The 22,464-nt window shown below is 31.4% G+C and overlaps 1 protein-coding gene across 5 annotated transcripts in view; it reads left to right on the forward strand.

Annotated features, from left to right (window-relative positions):
* Positions 1-203: 203 nt before the first annotated feature.
* The window catches only part of LOC118187711 (protein madd-4-like), a 557,221-nt gene continuing 534,960 nt past the window's right edge, over positions 204-22,464 (forward strand). For 4 of the 5 annotated variants that reach the window (XR_015042253.1, XR_015042254.1, XM_085821132.1 and 1 more), the window contains exon 1: positions 1,560-1,628. Coding sequence is in view for 3 of the 5 variants with exons in the window: in XM_085821132.1 (XP_085677258.1) it covers positions 1,575-1,628 (54 nt within the window). In the remaining 2 variants the exon portion in view is untranslated. Of the gene's footprint in view, positions 1,260-1,559; positions 1,629-22,464 lie in introns of those variants that run through there. The other variant, XM_085821131.1, reaches the window with a different exon arrangement.

Genomic DNA, 22,464 nt, shown 5'->3' on the forward strand with positions numbered 1-22,464 from the left:
TTTCCTTCTTTTCCTATTCGTGATCGAATTGGCTGCGCGGCAGTGCATCCAGATTTCCGAAATGTCGACAACCCTAAAAAAGTTTTAAACGGCGATTAACTTTTCTCGCCAAGCGCAAGCGCACTTGGCGTTCGGACCTTTCTAATGTGGTAACCCTGAACGTAAGAACCTATGCGCTAGAACCCGAAAGCTTTAGGGTTTCCAAACCACGTGAGCGCAGATATCAGAATCTCCTATTCTTACAGCGATGGCAGTCAGTGTCACACATTTCTTCTAATAACTACTACTATGACAATAGTATCTGCTGTTCACAACACTCCGAATCCTTAGGATTATATTCACTGATCCAGTTTCTAAGAGACGTCTGTACTCGGGACGCAGACGAACTTTTTAAAACTTTTGGAAAAGTGCGGAAAATTAATTTCCTGTCGAAATTTCTTCGATAATTTCTGTTTAGAGTTAGAATGAAGGTGAGACCTGCTTCAGAACCTTCTCACTATGGTTTTAATATTAAATCCGGTTGACTGAAGTTTGTATTACTACTATATGACTGTGCGTAATCACCTTTATTATTCTTGATATTCCGTGGAATTTCCTAAGAAAATTAATCTTCAAAGATATAAGAACCTCTTTTTCCCATATTGCGAATTATATATTATTTTGTGATACCAGTTTCAAACTACCTATCGCTTACATCAATAGGTAGCAGTCGTTGAATAGCCGAGTAAAATACTTGAGAATTTGAAATGTGGAACTTCCGATTTATTGTGGAGCTACGAAATCTTCACGGAAAATGAAATAATACTAATGAAGCCATACAAATTTTATGTATTGGAAACTTGTCATTACTGCTGTATTAGGCATTAGGATTATTATGACCATCAAAACTTTGTGTATGGATATCGTTAAAGAACTTAATTAATAAAGTTAAATACTTTAAACGTGAAAATTTTATTCGGAGAAGTTTTCTAACGAAGTGCTCAACTGCCAGATGATTCTCAAATACAAACCTTAAGTACAAACTGTTACGGAGGTTGTGTATAAATAACATTCCTCGGAACTTGAACTTCAAAAAATTCGAAAACGCAACTTTTAATTGATTTTTCAACTGCCGCATCTTTTAACGTAGAACTTTGATTCTGAAAGAATTCTACGCCCATCAGACGATTGAAAAAAATATTTTACGTGACACATTTGGAACTGGTGTCAAAATGACAGCAAAAGTAATGATCTTCAACCTTATCGTCGTTGCGCTATCGGTAAGTAAACGATTTCAAACTTCTACTGCTTTCGCAAAAATATAGACTTTGTTGACTGCCACGTGATATGCGTTGCTAAGGGCAACTTGCGGAGGTGTAACGCTCTCTCACTTGTATCTTTCAATTTTTTACTTCTTTCTTCGTTTACAAAGGTAGACAAGATAAGATGCTGAATGATTTTTAATGCTTTTGTCAGTTAGAAATTACTGTCTTGTCCTATTGCGCATTTGGGGGGAAACAAAATGTATCAAAATTCCAGAAACCTCTTTTTTTAACATCTTGAAGGATCGCGGCGACAGTATATGAATTGCAGTAATGATAAAAAGTAGTTTTGTCTGTTGGAAAAACGAAAATATTTTCTTAGTAATGGTAAAAAATATTTTTATTTGTATAAAACCAGGCAATAAATATTAAAATTATATTGTTAAAACAAATAAAAGTTTAATGAGAAGAAATATTAACTAAAAATAAATGCAATTCTATACTAATTTCTTTAAATTTCATAGAATTTGAGAAAAGTTCTTATCTCTCATAAAATTATTTTAGTTAATTTTCGATATGAATGGCCATTGGATGGATGCCTTTCAAATGAGACCAAAAGAATATTATTTCACAATTTCTTTAGTATGAATTAGTACGGTGAAACTATTTAAAAATAGCATATGTGCTAGATTTGTTTTTTCTGAGGAAATAAATATGAATTGTATGTATCTATATATACCGTTATCTTGACAAAAAGGGCGATTTTTTTAAAGGAAAGCATGTTTAAATTGTGAAACAAGGTAAATGTTTAAAAATAAGAAAAAATTGCTACCTCGCTATAGTAATTCTGTACATTTATCTCAGAGAATCAGAAGAATGTCATGCAAATTCATTTTAGAGAATCGTGCAAATCTATGTATTTCTTTTTCACAGGGTGTAAAATACGAGTATCTCAAAACAATTTAGGAAATGATTTAAAAAAAATTATGTGTTATCTTTGTAATTTCTCCGCGTTCAATATCTTGATGCTGATAAGTACGTAATTGCTTATTTGGAACTGTCACATAACGGTTCGAATTTCTTATAACTTACTCCTGTGTAGTTCTAACATAATTATCTGTAGTTCCAACATAATAACCTTTTTAATCCTGCATTTCTTCGAAGATAAAATTTCTTCAAGTCTGTAGCTCAGACGTATTGATAAGAGAAAAAAAGTAATTTTGATTTCAATAAAATAAAATTGAATAAAACACACCACCACACGAGTATTTTTTAATTATCTATTTCCATTTATTGAAAAACAGCGTATCTTTTAAAATTAGAAATTTGGAAAAATCAATTACTTTGCAGTAGTGAGTAATTTGTAAAAACCTGAGCATCTTAAGTTCCCGTGTTTCTAAGATACATCCCAGTTTTATTGAAGGTCGCAAGTAAAAAAAAAGTACTTGCTTAGAATACAAGAAATACTGTACCAAAAAAGTAGTTACGATAATCATTACTCCTTCGACTGCAATGAGAATCGTTCGTTTTCTCCAAGAACTTGGTTATTCTCAATAAATTTAATAGTTTCTTCTTATTGATAATTTATTAATCTAGCTGGGAGTGTTGTTTATTTAATGGAGAATAAATTAAGTGCCGAAATTCAATCAAAAGAAGTTTGAATCCCTAGTTTATGAAATACGCAGTATCAAACTCGTCCGAATATGACGTCACATGTAAGACGCTCTTGCACTGTTCATGCGGTAGGTCTTACTTTTATTTTATTTATTTATTTATTTATTTTTCAAAATTTGGTAGATTTACAGTAGTTTAGATCAAAAAGATTTGAAACTTCAAGCATCTAAATCACGTGTATCTTTCTAAGCCGAGTAGAATTATACTTTTAGCTAGGTTTCCCCTCTTCCTTTAAATACTAATATAAAAACTAATATGATTTATTATTTTACATGAATAAGAAAGTTTGCAGTAAGAATATGAATTTCGTACGCACCTTTTTCCAGCTTGAACTTTAAAATGAAAACAAAGTTTTGTGCGTAATTTTGTGTATGGCAACAGTGATAAATTTTACTACTTTCTTTTAATTGAAAAAAGAATGCGTCATGTGTTTAAGCATATGAAGTGATTTCGTCATTTAACTTGACAGAAAAAATTTCTTTTATAAATTATTTTTCAGAAACAAAATTTAAAACAAAAATCTGAAAGCTTTTAGATTTTACATTGCGCCCAAAGTAGCAGTTTTTTACGTTTTGTGTGTTGCCTTTATTTATTAAATATAATGTTCTTCGCACTTAAAGCATTAAATCCGATGCACAGTCTCGCGCGCTGGAGATAATTTTTTTCCCGTACAGTGTTGCGATTGCTCGCTTTGAAATCGTTGATTTTGTTAATCAAAAATTCGTTTACGATTTACAAAATATGAAATAGATAATAAAACAAATTCCAAATTCTAAATTTGGGCTTCCAGATGCCCATATTCGTGTGGAAACCTACGTTATTCAAAATTTGATGGCTCTATGTACCGTTGTTATATCACAATGCGAGGAACATACATACATTTATGCAGATTCTTCATTATTTAATTTCTTTAATTATAATGCAGGGCTGTAATATTTGGTGGCAACAATTTGAAAAGTGAACCGACATTTATAGTGAACCACGCAATGAAAGAATGAAATCAATAGTCCTTCTGGGCGAATAGCCTCTTTGAACTAAAAATTGGTGCAGTTAATTTTTTTTAATTTCCTCCCTGAAAAATTAAGCATATCATTGATTGATCTAAAAAAGTAAATCTAAAAATTAAAAAAAAAATCGAATTAACCTTATTTACAGAATATCGGAACTTATTGCCTCAGTTACTTGGATATTTGACATACAATTGCATTTTAATCCTTCATCATTATTATAATTTTATTAGAATCAGTTTTGACACATCCTTTGGATTTTTTCTGTAATTCATTTATCAGAAATAGTAATCGTTAAAAAACAGGCTGTAAGAAGAGCCGGATAATTATACACTTCAATTAGTTAAACTATAATCTGTTAGTTAGGAAAATGTAAGGTACGTAACGATACATAATGTACGGTACTAGAAAAAAATTATCAATCAACAGCTACAGTTATTAAATTATAACGATAATGAACGTTCTATTTATATACTAAAGAAATTTCCGATGCCTTATTCATTTACACGTTAACGCACCAGTGCCAGTGTTTAAGAACGCTGAACATTAGTAATTTCACCTGTATTTTAATCTGGGCGAACGGACTGGATGAATGAACATTTTAATGTTTTCGTCATTAACTCTGTGTAACATAAAAACGCGATAATGTTCCTTAAAATGCACCCTAGCGCTTAAGCAAATGACTGCCTCCTCATCAAACCAATCAAATAGTTATTTTTATGTGAGTTTTATATTTACATGAAAATAAATGCAGGCGTCACGAGTGCAGTGATGGGCAAAATCGGAAGAACATTTTAGGCAGCGTGTCATAACTTTTGAAAAACATGATATACAAGTGTCTGAAATTAATTTGAAAAAATAATATCTCTATATTTCGAATTTTTTAATTAAAATTACAAACTTCTTAATGAATATTCTTTTCGAGATGTGACAACATAAAATTTAAAATTCAAGATAGAGTACTGAAAGTAGCCACGCATAATTTCCTGAGAGAGCAATAAAATAGCGATGTTTCATTAAAATTTTAGAAAGTCAGAAGCATGTGCATTAAATGTTCATATAACTATCTTCCAATTTTGAAATGGCGCAAAATTTCCTGGGATAATAATAAAACAACGGTGTTTCATTAAAATTCTCGAAAGTCAGAAGCATGTGAATTAAATATTCTTAATGATTTTAATTAACCATCTTTCGATTTTGAAATGGCGCAGAATTTCCTGGGTTAACATTAAAATAACGGTGATTCGTTAAAATTCTCGAAAGTCAGAAGCGTGTGAATTAAATGAAATGGCGCAGAATTTCCTGGGTTAACATTAAAATAACGGTGATTCGTTAAAATTCTCGAAAGTCAGAAGCGTGTGAATTAAATGTTCTTAATGATTTTAATTAAACATCTTCCGATTTTGAAATGGCGCAGAATTTCCTGGGATAACATTAAAATAACGGTGTTTCGTTAAAATTCTCGAAAGTCAGAAGCATGTGCGTTAAATCTTCTAAATGATGTTTATAACATAAAATTTTTCAGTAACAAATGAATGAAAATCTGTACATCTCATTAGAGATGAACCAATTAAATTTTAAGCATTCATCTTCTGCAATTTATATCGCAGCGTATCTGACTTACTAAGCAGAATATACTAATATATATAAGAGCTTTGCCTTTTTAATTGAACGGTAGATATCCGTTGACTGGTCAAATAGGACTTTTCTATTTCCGGTCTCTGCATCTGATCAAAGCCACATTTTACGGCATTTTGATTCCAAACAGCTGCAATAGGAATTTTCCCCAGAAGTTTTAACTGTTATACGCTCTAGGCACATGATTCCCAAACTACAGAAAATTAATATTGAGCTGAATTCAATTGATTACAGAAAAGTTAAGAGAAAGGCAAAATGCGTTTGACTTTGGAAAATCATAACTAAAAATAAAATAACAAGGGAGTGTTAAAGGTTGGGGCTTAATCCATCCAGAAAGGAAGTTTTTTTTTTTTTTTGAAAACATTTTTTTTATGAAATAATCTGTAAGCAGCTAAAATCTCAAGTTGTATAACATTAGATTGCCTTATGCAGCACTCATAAAAATAAAAAATTACATAATCCAGTTAGAAGCAAAATGCAATTAACATTAAACATGTGGATGCCCAGTTTTTAAGTTAAACGTTTTTTTGTTTATTGTGTATGTATATAGAGAGAATAGAATATGTGCACGCATTTCATTTGACATTACGTCAGAAACTGTGAAATAATAAGTGAATACGCTTCGGAAGCAATACAGTTTTGTATTTGAAATAGTTCTTAAATATAACGTAATGGAATATCATTCATTACCTTAGAAGTTCATAAAAATTTGGGATGGGGTTTCAAGATTCGAAAAAAATCTTTATATGTTTGAATCCTAACCTAAAAAGACGTAAAGTTTCGTTAGTAAAAAACATTTCTTTTAATTTAAGTAGCTCTAAAATAACCATTACTATTTCTTATCATAAAGGTGTTCGGGATTTAGAGATTCTCTTCTAAAAACTCCTAAAATAGACAACATTTGTTATTGTTCTTTTTCTTGATTTTCTGCTCCATAATTAGTGTTTACTTGTGTGAATTAATTTTCCTTCCTACACACAATGATTCAAAGAAATTCTAGAAAAAATTAATTATTTGAACGGTTTCTAATGCATTTCTTTCAGTTATATTGAGAAAATGAAATTCAAGATTCAAGAGTTTTAATTATTCACACCATTTATTCTTTTTCGTTTATATATCTGTATTGATAGTACTGAATATAGATGTGTTCTTTTAAAAGCGGTGCTTTTAAAATTTGTTTTCATTACACGCAGAATTTAACTTCAAAGAGAGATTTTAACACTTTCGTCGTTTTCTCTTACTAGCCACTGACGCGTCAGCGGCAAAAAATACTGTGTGTATATATATATATATATATATATATATATATATATATAAGAACTTTAAAACTTAAAAAGGTTGGAGATAATATATAAAGTGGGTACATTAGGTAAGAGATAAATAGCGCTAATAGCTGCTATTTAGCATATCAAATGTTGTATGAACTTAAATCCATTTAGTGCGAATACAAGTTATTATTACTTGCGCAATTGCTGCAAAGTTAGTTAATAATAATTTATTTCCTAAACAGTATTGATTAATTGATTATATTATCTCCTAAGTTTAATTAAAGTAGAATTATTTTAAAAGTGTGCATCCATACTGGTAAGTTATATTTTGAAAGATGTTTTGAAGTAATTTGAAAGCAAAATGTTAATAATGTTTTAACGGGGACTGGAGTTAAATCATCACGAGGAATAATATTACAATTGTAAAAGTAAAAATTAAAACATGTAATTATTGTCATTGATCGGAAATTAGTTGACTTTTCAAGGGGAACAAACCAACTCCCGTTTAATGATCAATAATTGATAAAAATACGTAAATATGAAAGTGTTTCGTCTTTACTCGAGTTATAAGTTAAAGCCAAACCGGCAATTCTAGTCAGGCCAAATATTTCCGCGAATAGTTGTTACTCAAAGAACTGATTCTCATGAAGCATTTTAGTCAATTCAATTTGGAGTAAAAATCAATTACTGTAGACAAATCTTGTAAAACTCGAGTAATCGTCCCCGACACTATCATCTTTATGTATTTGAGTACTATATTATTTGTAGAAATTAAACATTGGAAATTGTCATTATGAAATCGAAATCAAAGTAAAGTTGAAATAAACATAGAAGATTATAAAAAAGATAAATAATGCAAACTTTGCAAAAACAAATCAAAGAGAACATAAAAATAATATAAAAATAATATAAAAATAAAATAGAAAATAATATAAATAAGATCAGTGAATGTACATGAAGATATAAAGGCCAGAAAGGTATTAAGTAACTTACATTCTTTCTAGTGGGGGAGTTGGCTATATATATATATAAAAAAAAAAAAAAAAAAAAAAAAAAAAAAAAAAAAAAATCTGAAATTTTTCAGATTTTAAATTACGTCCAAAGGGGCGTTTTTTAACGTTTTGAGTGTTACCTTTATTTATTAAATATCATGTTCTTTGCACTTAAACCATAAAATTCAGTACAAGAGCAATATTGCAAAATAATGTTAAATTAAGCATATCTTTAGAATTTCCGATATACACAGTCTCGCGAGCTGGAGATAAAAGTATTTTTTTTTCTATATAACGTTGCCATTTCTCGCTTTTAAAGCATTGAGTTTGTAAATCAAAAATTCGTTAAAGTTTTAGAAAATATAAAATCTATAATAAAACAAATTCCAAATTTGGGATTTCAGATGCCCATATTCGCAGTAGGATTTCGTCATTCAAAATTCGATGGCTCTATGTACCATTGTTTTATCACAATGCGAGAAATAGACAATCATTTATGCAGATTTTTCATTATTTAATTTCTTCAAATATAATGCAGGACTCTAACATTTTGTGGCAACAGTTTGAAAAGTGAACCGACGTTTATGAGTCCGACGCAAAATGCCAAAACGAAAGTTTTGGACTAAACTTTTTTTTTAGTCCAAAGGGACTGAAATCCAAAGGGATTTCAGTCCCTTTGGACTAAAAAAAAAAAAAAAAAAAAAAAAAAAAAAAAAAAAAAAAAACATGTAATGCTTTTAATGAGTCCAGTTAGTGTAATTTCACGGCCACCTTGTAATTAATAATAATAAAGATAAACAAACGCGTTTATTGCTTTGAAATCGCTTGGTTTGTTGATCAGCTGAATCAGGAAGTCAGATTAAATTTGAAAGAAAAATTAAATAGAATAACATTTCGCAAATTGGCAACAAACTAGAAAATGGAAGATAAAAATATTTTATATCCGGCAGCAGGAATTTCTTTTAAATCGCACAGTTTGTCAGTTAAAATTTGAAAGAGAAATTAATTGAGCTTTGCTGAGTGGCAACACATTTCTTTTAAATTGGCGAATTTTCTGATGAAAGTTTTAATTCTTATGCTTTGCAGAGTGGCAACAACTTGCTTTTATAAATCATCGAATTTGTTAATTCAGAATTCATTAAATTCGTACAAAATCTGAAATAAATAAAGCCATATTTAGAAGTTAGGCTTCCAGATGCACATGTTCGGGTGCAGTACGTGTATTTAATATTTTGTGGTTTATAAATGCCACTGTTTTCCCACAGTGCGTGGAATATATATACGAATTCTTCATTTTTAAATAATACTAAAGAGGTAAGAGATTATTATTATTATTATATTCTTATACTAGAGATTTGAGAATCTTTTAGGATTTTGTGTTCGGGAAATATTTTGCATTTATCCCATTTCTAATAAAAATAATTAAATACTAATTATCCTGTTGAAAATAAATGTTGTTCTTTATCATCATATAAAATTTTTATACATTTAGATATATCATTTAAGTACAGAACATTTATTATTGATTCTGTTTCTGTCGTTTAAATGCGTTGCATTTTTTTAAAAATTTTTATTGGTTTCGTTCGTTGGTAGCGTAAAACTGCTTCCTCATTAGAAGATTTCACATTTATGATTCTTGAACAAATCTTTATTTTCCACGGTTATAAAGTTACAAAATAATTAGTATTCACCATGACGTGTTTTTTGTCAAGTGTAATGTAAAGAGTTCTAAATGTCTAGTTAAATGATTGATGATGCCGTTCTGTCGTTGGAATGCAACAATGATAACTTTTTTATTCAAGCACCGGATTGAGAAGAGCGGTGCTAATTTGGCAGACGGTTGCACGGATTTTTGGCGATTTACGTTGGCGCGGTTTTTACAATCGTCAGCCATTTTAAAACGCTGTTTTTACGCATAGTAACTTAAAAAAATAAATAAATATCGTTAAAAGTAATGGATTAATTTTTTGTTGAAAATGTCGTTTTTTAAGATGGAAGGCAAGTGTAAATATATACATTTACTATGACTATAAAATACTGAAGTAAGGTTATTACTTTCATAAAGCAAAGAAGAGAATAAAAACACCACTATAAAAACATTGTGCCAACGTTTAATTAGATTAAAATATTACTAAAATTGAATATCGAATTAAAAACATTATACCAACATTTAAAAGAATTAAAATACGACCAGCGGCTGGCCAAAATAAGGTCTCAAAGGACAGTTTTTTGATTCCGATACCAATAATTCTTGGTACTTACCAATAACAACATTCATCTTTGTAGGAATTCGAAGATATAAATTAAATTTTAAAATGGCGCGGTAATGCACAAATTTTCAGTAAAATCAGGGAGCTGATTACAGCTCGTTAATCCACAAATATTCTATAACCAATCAGAGAGCTGATTACATCACGCTTAGAATTAAAATTATTTAAATAATCATATATAATAAAATCATTTAAAAATATGCAAAATTAAATTGTATTTTAATATTTAACAGCCATAAATAATGTTTAAAACATCAGATTAAATTTATAGATATTAAAACTCATTACTTTTTAAAGGTGACGTCATTGATTACATCATCTACAACATAAAATTTCATAAAATATCATAAACAATAAAATTTTTATTTCAAATAAAAATGTAAAATTAAATTGATTTTTAATATTTAGAAGCCATAAATAATATTTAAAACACGTAATTTATGCATAATAAAACGCATTATTTTTTAAATAAAATGACAACAAAGTATCGGTTACCATAAATAACTTTTCCAGCAATGGGTTTACCATAAGTCGTATTACTCGCCAACAGAAAATCGCCAAAATCCGTGCAAACGTCTACGAAAGTAGCACCACCGTTAACAGCTTAACAACGATTACAATTTTTCGTTACACGTTTGTATATGGTAACTAATTAAACTTTATACATACATTTGAGTAACTGAGGTCAGACGTATATTTTGTGGTCAATTAATTCATTGAAGTCTGATTTTTTCTTTTTCTTTTTTTTTTTAAAGGAGCAAATTATAATGGATACTGATAGAGGAAAAAAAGTTCGATGACACTTCATCAACAGGGCATTTATCCATACGTCTTTTTAGCCAACATGAACATTTAACCGACCCGGACATTTGGACAACATGGACATTTAACCGACAGGAAATTTAGCCGACAACATGTTTAATCAAAACGCCCTTAGCTGATAGCACGTTTAACCAACAACGCAAGGAAAAAAAATATGCCAGTTATTAATAAAATTTATCTATATTTATCCGACAATTACTTAACTTTTCTATCAAATGCAGAATTGTTTGAATTGCCCATACGTTCCACCTTCAATATGTAAAATACTTCTTTCGATTCTTAAAAATCCTATTGTAGAGACATTAGGATTTTTTTTGGAAGCAATAAAGATGAAAAATGAACAACGCCCTCGCCGGGAAACGAACCACGGACCTCTGGAATACGCGCCCAGCGTGCAGACTACACACGAAGGCATACTAAAAAGGCGGGAGAAATACCTTATACTATCTCCGATTTTAATTCTTGTGGAATTTTAGTATATGTCAGTGTGATTTGATATATATATATATGTGATGTACCAGCTTTAGTAGTAGCTTAAATTATCAGACGGTAAGTTTTAAGAAACAAGATCCATTTATTATAGTTCAGGAGAAAATAGCAGTTACCAAATCTGATATCCGGAGTAAATAAAAAAGAATTACTAATAACTTTTTGTATGAAGTTTACTGCATCGTGACATTAAAGAAAAGCCCGCGATATTCCTTTGCGAGTCCTTTTATAGCCTCTGGAAAGGCGGAGCTTCCAAGAAATGGCGTCAGCCAATCTAGTTAGCTTTAAATATTTCCAGAACATTGAACATTCTATAACTGTACGTGTAGAAAAGGCGGAAAAAACAACTTGACTACGGGGCTGTGGATTTAATTCGACGGACTTTCAAATAAGAGAACATGTTGTCGCCATTAAAAATGAAAAGAACATGCAGTTAGAATTTTAAGTGTATTCTTGATTATGGAATTTTATTATTACATGTATATCAGCCAAATTGAAAGAGGATTGAAATTCTATTCAGGGAACACGAATCATATGTTCAAGAAGAAGAAATAAAAATTGACCAACTGTGATTAGCTATCAGATTTTGTGTAGCTAATAACAGTTGGACTCTTGATCATATTTTTCACGGATATTAAAAAATTATCCGTTAATCTCCTTCAGTTAATGAATTGAATTTCTTTGAACTCTTTCACATTAATGAAAGTATTTCTTCTTCAATTAATTACATTAATTTTACAACTTAGCTGTTTCCAGCGCTTTCAGAATTTTAATATCTTAGCTTTGCTACGTCTCATTGCTATTTTTCTCAGCGTGTCATGCTAGATTCCTTTTCTATTTGCTTTCCGTATAAATTTGTTTCGCCATTGCTTTCCGAATAAAATTTTTTCACTCCTCCTAGTGTTGAAATTTTTATTTTCTTCTCCTGAAATAGAGGGACCTATATCATTTCTCTCGAAACTCTTTTCAAAACCTGTGCCAACCTAAGTCTGTTTTTCTATCTTAATTTTAAAATGTGCTTTGTATAGCATTAAACAGAGATAAAACTCTTTTCAAACTGTAGAAGAATGCCTTCGTGGTGAATGTTCTACGAGAAATTGATGTGTATACACGATACACATGGGAAATCCACTAAAACCAGTCATGCAACCAGCCCATTCCTCCTTTGGTCGAATTCTAAGCACTTATGCGGCTTTAAACTCTCGGCGCTCGTGGGGCTGTTTGTTGTAGCAAGACCAAATTAAGCTGGCTGCTCTTGGCATTCTGTGTTTAATTCAATGCAATTAAATGATTAGTAGAAGTATTTTTCAAAACTAAGGAAGTATTTTTTATTTGCGCAATCCAAAACTCATGTATCTAAACAACTTATAAATGATAATATTTTAATTTATTTAAAAAATTATGAAATCAATATTACTATGCGTTTAGAATTACGTAATATGATTATCAATGCAATAAATTTAGAATATTAAGATAATAAAATTAACAAGATGAAAAATGCATTTAGGACAAAATGTGAAATTAACCATTAATGCACGCCATTAAATTTTATATAAATAAATTAAAAAAACACAAACTAAAACGAAATTTAATTTTTTGACCTGCGAGGAATATAAGCTGTCCGGACAACTCAGTTCTGGTTAGCTGAAGTCCATTTAACTAACATTCCTCCTACGGTTAAATTTGTAGTTCATTTTGATTTTTTTTTCTGTTACACATGGCATAAAATGAAGTAAAAATATACTCATAGATGCAAGTCAAAATGCTAAAAGTAATTAATCTCTTTTCTTATTGCGTAAAACGTTGTAGGAGAAAAGCAGATTTTTATTTGAACCGCTAACATAAGATATTGGAATTTTTCCTTTGGCTATCTAACTTTTTCAAAAAGAAATTAAGCGTAAATGACCTGAAACTTACTATAAATATGATAATATACTTCGTTTCAAACTTCTTTTAGTTCAGACGAAGTTTGACGACAAATGTATCAATAGATAACTGCAATCGGAAAACTGTGAAGAAACTTTGTTGTTTCATTTTCATGTAGTGTGATACCTGTATTATTTTGAATGAAATTTATCGGTGGCGCCAGCTTGTGTTTCACAGATAAGGTTTTAGAAGAACTGAATGAGTACGTCTAAATCATTTCTGTTGCGAAATTGCTCACCAGTATTTCAAAAATATTTCATTGCTTCTGATCGAGTACGATTTAAAAATTTTTCGATATAAATTCTGAATTTTTTTATTGTGCCTAAAAGAATTTTTGGTATCGGAAAACTAATACTATTTCAGTGTAACTGGAACAGTATTCTTTGTTAAGTTAGTCACTGGAAATTTCCATCTTATTTATTTTACTAATTACTTGTGCGCCTAGAAATTAAAATTTTTAAAATATAAAAGAAAAATATATATAAAAAAAAATCTGAAATGTTTCAGATTTTAAATTACGTCTAAAGGGGCGTTTTTTAACATTTTGTGTGTTACCTTTCTTTATTAAATATCATGTTCCTCGCACTTAAACCATAAGATCCAGTGCAACAGCAATATCGCAAAATAGTTTTAAAACGAGCATATCTTTAGAATTTCCGATACAGAGACTCACGCGCTGGAGATAAAAATGTTTTTTCTGCACAACGTTGCCATTGCTCGCTTTGAAATCCTTGAGTTTGTTAATCAAAAATTCGTCAAAGTTTTAAAAAATAGGAAATCGATCATAAAACAAATTTCAAATTTGGTCTTCCACATGCTCATATTCGTTGGAGGATTACGTTATTCAAAATTCGATGACTCTATGTACCGTTATTTTATGACAATGTGAGAAATATACATACATTTATGCAGATTTTCATTATTTAATTTCTTCAAATATAATGCAGGACTCTAACATTTTATGGCAACAGTTTGAAAAGTGAACCGACATTTATGAGTCCGACGCAAAATGCCAAAACGAAACTAATAGTCCTTCGGGATTCAAATCCCTTTGGACTAATAATAATTTTTAATAAGTCCAACTAGTGTAAATTAACAGTTTCAGCAGAGATGAATAATTGCGTTTATTGCTTTTAAATCGTTTAATTTGTTAATTAAAAAAACTCATTAAATTTGAAAAAAACTTAAGTATCTTATTCTTTGCCGAATGGCAATACACTGGCAAGTGGAAGATAAATATTTTTTTAATCCACATTGCTTTAAAATCGTTGAGTCTTTTATCGAAATTTCATTAAAAGTTCGTCTAAAACATAAAATAAATAAAAAGCAAATTCGAAATTCAAAGTTCGGGCTTCGGAACGCATTTCGGGGACTACGTGTATTCAAAAATGGTGGCTGTAGGTGCTGTCGTTTTCCACATGCCGATTCTTTATTACTTAAAAACAGAGCTAGCACAATATGAAATACAAATAACATTCCATTCATTCATCCATCCATCCAAACAGGCCGACGCAAAGAAAGAATCAATCTTCATTATTTATAAGATACTTAACAATAAAACAAGCTGACAAATTGGTTTAAACTATAGCATATAAAACTTCAGTGTTTTTAAGGAATTTTTAGTTTCTTATTTGATTCCATAGCATTTCATTACATTATCTTATAAAAACAATATAAATGTGAACGCTTGCACAGAAGACTGATCCTAATAATGACAGATATTGGTTAGATTGTTCCATGAAATGCATGAAACGTTTTACTGAAAATAATCTAAGATTGAACTGTCCAATTAAAAAAACATTTTTAAAATTATTATATATTACAAAGTTATTCAGAAATTATGAATTTTAGATCTATAGCCTCTATTCATTTTTATGGAATAGCACGCTTTAAGCTATAGGTATACGGAGTTCTGTGTTTAACCAGTTTATTAATGTTTTATTTTCGCAGTCAACAAATCTTAATATACTGCTTACTCAGTTTAGGAAACATTGCTTGTAATGATTTACGTTTCTTATATATATGTCTGTACATCAGTATATCATGTGTTGAAAATATTGTCTAATATGTATAATTCCATACTTATGTCCTTTGATTTTCCTGAGCCTTTTTATTCCACAGTCATGTAAAGCCTGTTTTTCTAATACTACAAAGAAATTTTCAAAAGGATTGTTTTTTTCCTGGCCTTTAAAGAGTTATGTTAAATGTCATTGCAAGAAGAGTGTGTAGAGACATTAAGTTATTTCGAAGCAGGAGACTTAAAAATTAGCAATGCCCTCGGCGGGGCTCGAACCTCGGACCTCTCGAATACGCGCTGAGCGTGGTGACCATTACACCACGAAGACATGCTAAGAAGGTGGGGAAAAACCGTATATACTTCCCCTTTTAAAGGGCGAATGGGAATTGGGGGACCCAGTCGCCAAATCCTGGTGATGGAGAATCATCATCCACCACCTTTTTTAGTTCGGTCGCCACTAGAGTCATTAGGATTTTTTTGAAGCAGGATTGATGCAAAATGAGCAGTGCCCTCGCCGGGACTCGAACATTGAACCTCTCATTGTGCACCGAGTGTGCTGGCCATTACACCACGAAGGCAAGCTAAGAAGGCGGGAGAAGTAGTACCTTATGAGTGTGTAAATTTTCGCATGAAGAGATTCTCGGCTAATTTTTGGTGCGATTTCGGTTAATATGGAAATTATTAAATTACTAATTTGATTTCCATAAAGGAATGGTATGATTGATAATGTCTTCACGTATGTAAATCGTAATACCGCTAGTGAGTTTTCCTGGAGTCAGAGAAAACGTATATTTCAAATAAAAAGGCATGTGAAAGAAACGCCAAATCGTACTCATGGCCATGTACGTCTAAACATAATTTAAAAAAATCTTTACCAGCAACACATGATATTCAGTGAGGGGCAAAAAGAAGCTAAGTTGAATTTATTTAGTAATTTCCAATAATAGTGCAAAATTTTCTATTGTTCTTTCTTTGATAAGCTACTTGTATTACCTTTACTTGAACCCGTACGAATAACTTCAAATAATGTTTCCTTTTGCTCGACCTATGATGAGTTATGATATTCGTTAGGCACACGTCTTTTTTAAATAACTTGAAAATAGTTATATAATCTATATTATTCGGTAATGAATAACATCTATCAAGTATGCATGTTGTAAACATGTATGTTATTTGCATTGTATAAAAATAACGGCATCTAGAGCCGTCGTGTTTTGAATAGACATAGTTCTCCACCTGAATATAATGCACCTCTAAGCCGGAACTTTGAATTTGCATTTTATTTATTTCATATTTTATATGAATTTAACGAATTCTTGATTAAGAAATTCAGCGATTTAAAATCAGAGTGTTATCACGCTGCAAAGCTTAACATATTTATGTTTCAAATTTAATCAAAAATCACGACGATTTAAAAGAAATATATTGCCACTCACATATTTTAAGCCTTTTAAAAGAAATGTATTGCCACTGCTCTTTGTAAAATATGCTTATCTTATGACTATCTTCCACATGCCAGAATGTTGGCTTTCTGTAAACCATGTGATATTTCTTCCAATTTAACCTGTCTCTTGCTGATTAACAAAACAAGCGATTTAAACGCAAAAACAAATGCAGCTTTTTATATCCATTATTTATAAATGATTTTTTGGGCCGTGAAATTACTGTAGATGGACTCATTAAAAGCATTATATATCTGTTTTTATAGTGATTATTTTAGGCGGTTTCCGCTCTATTGGCTAATAATTAATGTAATAATAACAGTAATAAAATTTATGGAATATATTAAAAAAGAAATAGAATTTTCCCAGAAATGGAATGTAAATCTTATAGAAATATTCCACTTCGCATTTATTAACAATTCATACGGAAAAATTTATATTCATAGGCACCTTTTGCAAGTGATGATTGGTGACTCCATGTGCCCGAGCACGTCGCTTTCGACCTGCTTCTTTGCGTACGTAGGTCAAGCTCTATTTCCATGGGGTGTTGGTGTCGCTGACTGTTTTATACGACTATTGGACTACCATATCCCCGGGAATTCAGTTAAATCCGCGAAGATGGCGACATCAGATTAGGGCTTAGTTTAAGACCGTCTACTATACCTCGGATTTGTGGGCTTTAAGTGTAACGGAGATTTATTTTGCGATACCGGGCAGATGCTAGAGCTTTTATGACAGCCCGCCAGCTTGCGGGAACTCTTAAAGCCGCCTTTTGGAAAGTAATAACGAGAAATCAGAAGTCGCATGTGTGAAACCCCTAGAGTTACGCGTAACTCTGATGCATTTTTCACAGGTAAGGGAAGGTTATAGATTTTCATGAACTGGCGAATTACGATTTTGATTATCCTGCGATAAATGTCGCTAACGCATCATTTAACATAAGAAAAACTATATGATCCGGAATATATTTTTGTCTGTGAATTCATAAAAACCTTTAAAAGGAAAGAAAATGTGTCCATTTCACTTTTGAATATTGCAGAAAAAATTTTAGTAAAGGTAATTATTATTTGATAACATAGTGAAACCTTGGTTCGCGATTTTATAATTCGTTTCTTTAACCGAAATGTCCGTAAGCCAAAACATCTCTCATAGGAATTGTTTGGTGGTAAGTTCAATAACTAATAATTGTTAAACAGCTGACCTTGAATTTTTTAGAGACTTCATTCAAATAATTATCTGGAATCATTTGACTTTTCGAATGATAAACAAATGAAGGATATAAATAATATTTATACTTTTATATACATTAGTAGAATTTACATGTCTTTTTAAATGAAATAAAATTAGTCTTTTTTCGTTTTTATGGAATAACGTTTTTGAACTTTGAATTCCTGGTACAGTGGGCATGTTACAGATAGTATTTACCTACGCTTTTGAAAATTTTGCCAGCGTCGCCGATGTAGTAAAGAGCGAAAGCTGCTAGCTAAATCGGCCTGTGGGACATGTGATGCTGATTGACATGTGCCTGCAAAGTTTCTTGAGCAAAATTAAGGAACATGAAGTGGCACACATTTGTAATTATAATACTGTCTTGAAAGGGCACATGTACACGGTTCACGATATACGTAGCAGAAAATAAAAGACCACTTTTCTAATATCTATTCACCAAAAGTTCCTGGATCTTGATAAAAACAAAAAATAAAACCAGAAATATAAAAAGGATGTAAAGTAGAAAATTTACAATTGTAACTGATTACATTTCAAAACTGAGTTCGGTCAAAACGTCAAGGCCTTCCATGACTATTTATATGATATGACTATCATATGTCTTCCATGACTAGGATATTTATTAAAAAATCTGCTTTTTTAATCTCTCATCAATAGATTTAGTTTCTATTAGGCAATTTTAAATCTAGCTCGTTAATGGCCATGGTTCCTCGTCATTGGCTAAGGTTTGTTCACTTCTGTTTGGTAGCTGAGTTTTAGAAATAAAAGTGCTACTTAGAGATTTTAGTGGATGTTCTGGCAATTTTCTTGTCTTTTTATAATTTTGAGGTACGGTAGGCAACCTCTGTAGGACGCAACGTGGTCCCCTCCGCCGAGAACATATTTTCCAGGAATATTTGTTTCCTTTTTTACAAACATTAGTCTGATTTTGAATACACTTAAGTCAGCCGCCCTTATGATGGCATTGGGTCTGCCTGCGCCCAAAACGCTTTTCTTGGAATGCTGAACTCCTCTTGTCAAAAACGAAAAGCGGAGTAATAAGGCACATAGGCATTTTTAAAAGCATCGGGTTCAAGAATCAGCAGCACCGCTTATAGAGATGATAATATAAAACACAAAAATGTTTTGAAATTTAACATATCCTTCCCAGTTAAACTGTCAAATTTAATGATGACTACTTGGGAAGAGGCTAGCATTTGGAAATTGGATGCCAAGAGAGTGGAGTCAATATTTTTACTAAACAACTCGAATGACTCCGTCTTTTCCAGGGAAATGTTCTGCGAGTCTTCCAAGATTCCATTTCAAGGGAGAAAAAGAATCCTTCTTGAGATACACGAAGTCATTCATTTGAATATTCTTTTCTCGCGAAATTCACTTTTCTCGCAGTTGAATTGACGTATTTTGTATCCTTTTGAGCGAAATAGGTTACGATTTTTCTGAATCAAATGCCGTCTTGACTTTAAGCAAAGCGATTTTGTTGGAGCTCTCTGAGGAAACCTTGTTATAGGAGCACCTATTAAAAATGTCCTGGAGTTTGAGGCTCGAAATCCCGACGATATGAAGAAAAAAGACTCGGAGGCCTGGAATTACGACATGCTTCAATCTGTATTACTAGGGTGGCAAGTTCCTCAAACCTTAAGACAGCTGGCTAGCAAACTTTGAGTAAATGTTGTTTCGAAGGCTTGATTCTGGACCTCCTATATTCATTCCAAATATGGAGTTATAATAAGTGCGAGATAAAATGTTATAAAATAGATTCTTGACCTGCAAAATTATGGACTATTTTAGCAGAACTGAAAGTCATTGATTGCTATTTGATATAAGTTGATGATGTTTGAAGATTCGTTGCATTAACTACCTGAATGAAAATTTACTGGCTTTTCACGTCCCCTCCTCATCAGTTGCCCTTTAAGCAAGGGAGAATGTATTTTCTCCTTCCTTACCGCGTGCCTTTCTGGTTCAGTTAGAAAATATATCCTGCTAGCAGTTGGAAGGTTTGGATTTCGACAATGCTGATTTTAGAAATTTTAAATGATTCAGTAATTACTCTGCAGTGGCTTCCTAACTAAAATGTAAAGGACGATTATACGGCACCAGCAGAATTTGGCGACTGTTGTCCGCCTTAAATGGAAGTGAATGTAAGGTATTTTCTGTCTCTACAGTATGTATCTTCAACGTACTGTCATTGGAAGTACGTCCGACTAGCATCAGGAGTTCCTGAATTCGCATTTCGGTGAAGGCAATACACATGTTTCTTGCTCGGAAATAAACCCAAGGAATTTACAAATTGAGGGTTAGAATGGATCCAACGAAAACATTGTCGAAATGTGAAATTCTTTTATACAGTACCCAATTTTAGCACACATTTATTGGCATACATAGAGGGCTGACTGTAACCGTAACTTTTGTCAAAGATTAAAAAGCGTTTTTTCCATCAAAGCCCACAATACGAGGAATGACCATTTAAATTTCCTTTTAGTGCAAATTTCATATTATTTGAAATTTTTCTGATGTCTCTGATGTAAGTTCTGTCATTTACATTTTTAATAGAATTCAAAAACAAAACAAAACAAAAAAATTTTTAAATCATCTACCTTTAATTTCCATTTACGAAGTAAAGGAAGTATCGTAATCATGAAAAATTCCGGATACCATATTTCAACGAGAAATAATTAACTTCATTTTGACCGCTATCGAATGCAATTTAACCATGTTTTTGCATGAAATCTGTACGTAAGGACAGAATAAAGGACTTCTTTTTTCCCAAACGAATTATAATACTGATTTAAAATGTATTCAGAAGAGATTTTTTTTCGTGGCGTCTGTACGTACGTATGTATCTCGCATAACTTAAAAACGAATTGCCTCAGAATGTTGAAATTTTGTATGTGGAACTGCTATAACATATAGGTGTGCATCTCCCTTTTTAGTTACGATCGGCCGCATCAAAAGTGTCCCAATCTGTTACTGGGCTGAGTGAGCCCAATTTTTTTATTCTTATGTGTTTGTAAATTGTGTATTTTGTGCTTTAAAAAATGATTGAATATGTTTTTCGTAGTTTCCGGTTAAGGTTTTTATGCCTTTAGTTAACCTGCATGTTATAGTTGTAAAATTATCAGCAATTTAGAAGTTGTTTAAGTGCGTCTAAGTTTATTTTTTTTTACCACAGCAGCCATATCTCTTTACATTTGAAACTTAGCAGAATAGTGGATTTGTTGTCAATTTAGAGAAACTAAGCTGCTACAACAAAGTAACATCATCTGTTATTATTGCGAATTAAATTATGCTTAATCCATTCTCGAATTATCATTTTAGTTATTAAACTATCCCATATACTGACTCATCATAACATCCGCAAGAAAGTAACTCAGTTTCTACGCCTGCAGTGTTCTTTTTGCCGAGTAAGACCAAAAGTAAACGTTTAGTTTTGTGCACCGTAAAATCTGTCTTCCTGCACGCTGGCCCGATTACTTGTTTTGCGTAGAAACAGTAATTTTAATTGTAAAAAAAAAATTAATTGTTTTAACTGCAGTCTGTGTTTTATGTTTTTCTACATCTTTCAGTTTTAAATATACATATTTTGAGTTTTTATATGTATTTTTGCCTTGTCGCGAAGTGTGAACTGAATTAATTAAATGAGAAATGTATCTCTAATGAAATTCGAATAAATAAGTTTAAATGAAATCCAAGAAAAAATGCGTATAATTTAATATTCCGTACAAGGAAGTTATGTGGTGTAAACATCAGATTTTTTTTTTTTTTCATTTTCGAAAGCTCTCCTTTTTAGAGAGTTGTTCAAAAGTTCGGAAATTTTGCAAATCTGTTTCAATGTACGTTAGAATCGTCTTGTGTTTTCCAAACTGTTATTAGTTGCGCCCATATGAGTGAATTGCAGTATACTTAATGCCATATTTTTGCCAGGTTTTATTCAACCAGAATCGAATGGAAAAGACTACGAAACTCTAGTTAGAGCCGCGTTCAAAACTCGGTGAGCGGGGAATGGCTGCATGGGAAAAAAGCACAGAATTATTTTAACGTTTTTTATCCATATAAAATATAAATATGAACCATTTCTCTTAAACGTCCTCCATAAAGGCATCTTTACATTTCTATTAATATCATTTGCATGCCTTGATGAGTTTGTAAACCAACCTTTTGATGTTTCAACCATTTTGGATAGTTACGCCTCCCTTCCTTGCTGGACATTTGCTTTTTATTTCTTCAAGAGTACATTCACATTCCTTTATGATTCTGTAAATCTTTGACTTTCATATGTTTCAAATACCCTGACAATATCAGATTTTTCTACACGGTCAAATAAACTGTATCATGGCTACCTTAAATCTAATCCCAAATGCATTTTAAACAGCAATCAAGCGTTACAGTTTTAAAGTATGAGGACTTACGTGTCGAAATAGTATGGTAATCTGGTATGCTTTAAGCAGTTTTCA

Source organism: Stegodyphus dumicola, chromosome 7, assembly GCF_044657685.1.
Source record: "Stegodyphus dumicola isolate Sdum_Otavi_A_Nest chromosome 7, ASM4465768v1".
NCBI classification, from domain to species: domain Eukaryota; kingdom Metazoa; phylum Arthropoda; class Arachnida; order Araneae; family Eresidae; genus Stegodyphus; species Stegodyphus dumicola.